Genomic DNA, 5000 nt, shown 5'->3' on the forward strand with positions numbered 1-5000 from the left:
TGTGTTCTTTTATTTTTTATGTTGTGTCAAGTGGAAATAGTTGATAACAAACATCTTTTTCCTCCGTGCACATGACAGAACACTGGAGAACATGGCTTTATAAATGACAAACAGATGTGTTGGAAAATATAGAAGAAGAGGAGAAGAGTTTTTTGTTATTTCTGACGTTTCAGTAGTACTTCAAATATATATTTTTTATTTTTGTCACTCTTCTGAAAATTGCACATAGTTTAAGATTATTTAAAAGAAAAAGTGTAAATCTCAAAAGTCTCAACAGCGACAGTTTTGTAATGCTTGATCAATCTTAGATTAATTAAAGAGGAAAATAATCAATGTAGTTATTCAGTTTTTGATTTTTTAGTCTCTCACATGTTTATTGTTTTTGGAGGAAAATACAAAATTGGAACCGAGATGAAGGCTTTCCTTTTTATCTTACACACAAGAGCATTAGGCTGTTCAAATGCCGTGTCTCCCTGAGTCCACAGCCTCTAAACATAGCACATGTAGCAGTGTGTGCAGGAAGCGCAAGCCCATACAACACAAACAACATGCGTCTGGGTGACACGTTTCTGCGTGAATCACATCAAACCGGTAATAAATACAACCTCTCAGACACGGGGGTACACTCAGACACAAGGGCCCCCACACGCACACACGTGCACACACACAAGCACACACACACACACACACACACACACACACACACACACACACACACACACACACACACACACACACACACACCCTGCGCCCAGACCATCAGGAGCACCGTCTGTCAAAACACAGGAACTCTTCTGAGAGGGAGGTGATGATGTCACAGAACAGTTACCTAGCAACGGCCAGTATGCCGTCAGGACAAGTGAATTACGATTTCAGAGAGGGGAAGCACATACGCAGACAAGCATATGAACATACACATACACACACACACGCACACACACACACACACACACACACAAACACACACACATACACATGCAAACACCCACAAACTCCCACTAAGCATTCCCATGCACACATTCCTAGCAACACGCACACACACACACACACAAATGTTAGGGGATGAGTCATCTGATGAATGTGACTCATCGACTCTAGAGGGAAGAGTAGAGGTGCATCATGGGATAGTGTGATGTCAGTGGACTTTTCAACCCTAACTTTCTGACCTCCTGATAACCATTACTAGGTGTGTTTCTGTGTCAATGCAAGCTAATGTTAGAGTATCAATCCAATAGGAGACAGGTCGTTTAATGACGGTATTATGGGTGGTAAAAACAAGCGGTTAGGGCAGACATTCTGAATATATTGGCAAAACAGATCAGGATTAATCATTAAGTATTACAGTAGAATGCTCAGTGTATGGGTGTGTGTGTGTGTGTGGGGGGGGAGTAGGTGTGTGTTTCCCTTTATTGTGTTGAAAAAGAGAAAGATAATAGCTCATATTGTATTTTTATGGAGGTGACCTAATTTGCTTTGATTTAAGACTAACATGACCTTGCAAGAGCACTTGCTGTCTGTGCATGACAAAGAGTGTGTGTATGTGTGTGTGTGTGTGTGTGTGTGTGTGTGTGTGTGTGTGTGTGTGTGTGTGTGTGTGTGTGTGTGTGTGTGTGTGTGTGTGTGTGTGTGTGTGTGTGTGTGTGTGTGTGTGTGTGTGTGTGTGGGTGTGTGTGGGTGTGTATGTGCATGCTAGAGGGTGAGAGCATGAGAATGGAGATGGAAAGGGAGAGGAGAGATAGAGAAAGAGACATAAAGTTCCACACATTGCCAGGAGACAACCTTGAGGCCAGACTGCTCCAATCTTGTTCATTTATAAAGTATTTATACTGGCATCGAAGCCATGATATCAAAACAGTAATGTCTGACCAATACTCCATGAAGTTAACTGAAATGGAACGTTCTTACTGCTGTGCACAGTACATTGTGTGTGCGCGTGTGCGTGTGCGTGTGTGTGCGCGTGCGTGTGTGTGTGTGTGTGTGTGTGTGTGTGTGTGTGTGTGTGCGTGTGTGGGTGACTGTATGTGTGTGTGTGTGTGTGTGTGTGTGTGTGTGTGTGTGTGTGTGTGTGTGTGTGTGTGTGTGTGTGTGTGTGTGTGAGTGTACATATGTGTGTGTGTGTGTGTGTTTGCGTACACTGCCAGTGGTCGTGCCTGCCTGTGTGTGCGCACGCCTCCATCGCTTCCTCACACTGACAGCTGGGTAGTTCTTCAGCAGAGTTCACGGGTCCCTCCATGCAACACCAAGTGTGATCCTGTGGGGAACTCTTTCAACAGTTTTCCTCCCTTGATCGTGGGAGGCAGGGGGGAGGTAGGGGGAGGGAGCGAGGGGGGAGCTGGGGGGATATATATTGCCTGAGAGTTACTCCTTCCCACCTCCTCCCAGCTCAGTCTCCGTGTCCTCCCCCTGGCTCCGCTGTCGATTCGCCGTCGCTGTTATCGAGCTAATCAGGGAAGGTCTCAACATTCTGCCTAATGTTTCATCACCGTCATCACCCCCGTCCTCGTCACAGTGATTCCGGGGCTCTTGCGACATCAGGGGGGGGGATCGGGTGTCTGTGATCGCGCGGCGCGCGGCAATGCAGTGCGCTTCATGTGTTAGCAATGCTACTGTTTCACACTCACAGCCATCTGCTCTGTGGGGCGCACGCTATCTCTGGGCTTCTGAGCGGAGGGCGACAAATGCAAACAAACAGCAAGCAAATGTCCCCGTTATTAACTTGATGCCTGTGTTTGTCTGTGTGTGCGTGTGTGTGTGTGTGTGTGTGTGTGTGTGTGTGTGTGTGTGTGTGTGTGTGTGTGTGTGTGTGTGTGTGTGTGTGTGTGTGTGTGTGTGTGTGTGTGTGTGTGTGTGTGTGTAGGAGATGACCCACTCCTGGCCTCCGCCCCTCACTGCCATACACACTCCAGGCAAAGCTGAGCAGACCAAGTTCCCCATCCCAAACAAGGTACGCACAAGTAACTTGTCTCTGTATCATAAACTAGGTAACATGTCTCTAAACCATCAACAAGGTAACATGTCTGTATTATCAACAAGGTAACATGTCTGTACTATCAACAAGGTAACATGTCTGTACCATCAACAAGGTAACATGTCCAAACCATCAAGGTAACATGTATGTACCATCGAGTAGGTAACATGTCTGTACCCTCAACAAGGTAACGTGTCCATACCATCAACAAGGTTACATGTCTGTACCCTCAACAAGGTAACATGTCCATACCATCAACAAGGTAACATGTCTGTATTATCAACAAGGTAACGTGTCCAAACCATCAAGGTAACATGTATGTACCATCAAGTAGGTAATATGTCTGTACCATCAACAAGGTAACATGTCTGTACCATCAAGTAGGTAACATGTCCATACCATCAACGTAAGCAGTTCTATCTGTAAGCAGGTCCGTCTGTACCATCAGCAGGGTTATCAGGTCTGCGTTTATCACCAGGCAGTACGCGTCCAGCACAGCGGAAACGTACGCCGCACCACTCTGCTAGATTGCAAACGCTGCACTATTATTGTGTAATAAACACAGCTGATTGGCTAACCGGTGGTTTGTTTTGTCCACATTTCTGGAATGAACGAGTCCCCCCCCCCCCCCCCCCCCCCACTCCCCTCCCCCAAAGATAAACATTACATCTCCATCCCGCCTGACTTTGTGTTGGACTGCTGGTACAGCAAACAGCTCTATTTTACCCATCCGCTATTATATTATGCTCACTTACGCACATCCGGCAGTCTGTGAAATGTCAATAATTATTGACTTTGCAAAGCGATACTGTCTGAGAAAGTCTAGCCCAGCTGTGGAGGGTCGTACCATAATTAACACGTGGGACGGTATTCTAGACGTGTATGGAGATGTTTGGTTCACTATTTACACTTTGCACTACCTATTACCAATACCACTCTCTCTTACTACCTCATGTTATATTAGGTCACGGAGGGTAGTCTCTCTTCAGAAGTAAGGACATTTTAAATGTCAAACTACACTAAGTAGATAGACAAATATGCAATTATCAATTTCAGTGGAATTGAGCCATCTACATAACATTTTATTTCTTCTCTCTCTCTTGGGGAAATCCTCATTCGTACTAATCCACCATCGCCTTGTTTCTCCACTGGTCTGATAATTGGTGTTTGACTGACGCCCATGTTTCAGCCGGTATATCCCCCGTCCCTTTCCCTCACGTACCATAACGTTCCAGAATTAAGACATTCCGGCGTTCCCGACAATATCCCGCCGCATTCTCTCACATAAAAACCCCCGCTTGCCCATTTAAATTGATTCAGAAATCTAGCGTGGCAGTTACAGCTGTGACGGAGTCCGATTAGCTTAGCCGCCGCCGCCGCCGCCGCGGAGCCAAGGTGCCGATGACAGGCGATAAAATTACAGCGTCAGTTAGGCTTTGCATATTAAACACACATCCTCCACTGGCTGTCCTGTCCTCTGAATTAAATCGTTTAAAAGGCGAGCAGGGCCACTCAGGAGGAGACTGAGAACCCTTTAATGCCTTTTGACTTATTTTGACACTGCCACCTAACTCAACTTCTAAACATTACAGGAATTAATCTAGTCAGCCGCTCAACACTTTTTTCCGGGGACCAATTTTACAGTGTCTAATTAAATGATAAACTACGGGAGGATTCTGTTCCTGTTTCTCTCGCTTGTCTTTCATCGTTACGACTCACTGGCAGCCGACTTCGACACTAAATTAACAGAGCGAGGGACACAGTAAAACGTTACGTCGGTTGGGGGGCAGTGAGTTTTACGAACTCGAACCGGCCCCTGAGATCGATGAAGTGAGGTTTCCCTGCAACTAATACTTTGAAAACTAAATGTGACTGATTTGATTCAACTCTCTCTGTTTACGGCACTCGGAAACAGAGACACTCTATCACACTCTCTCTCTCTCACTCTGTTTGTCTCTCTCTCTGTCTCTCCAGGAGTCCCAACATGTGATCTCAGGCTACAGCACCCAGAGTGAGTCTGACCTCTTCACTT

General features: G+C 45.9%; 1 protein-coding gene across 1 annotated transcript in view; it reads left to right on the plus strand.

Annotated features, from left to right (window-relative positions):
* The window catches only part of aff2 (AF4/FMR2 family, member 2), a 105521-nt gene that overhangs the window by 63816 nt on the left and 36705 nt on the right, over nucleotides 1-5000 (plus strand). Inside the window, exons 6-7 of the mRNA XM_030369010.1 lie at nucleotides 2858-2944; nucleotides 4943-4979. Of these exons, the coding sequence (XP_030224870.1) occupies nucleotides 2858-2944; nucleotides 4943-4979 (124 nt within the window). The remainder of the gene's footprint in view (nucleotides 1-2857; nucleotides 2945-4942; nucleotides 4980-5000) is intronic.

Source organism: Gadus morhua, chromosome 10 (genome assembly GCF_902167405.1).
Source record: "Gadus morhua chromosome 10, gadMor3.0, whole genome shotgun sequence".
Classification (NCBI taxonomy): domain Eukaryota; kingdom Metazoa; phylum Chordata; class Actinopteri; order Gadiformes; family Gadidae; genus Gadus; species Gadus morhua.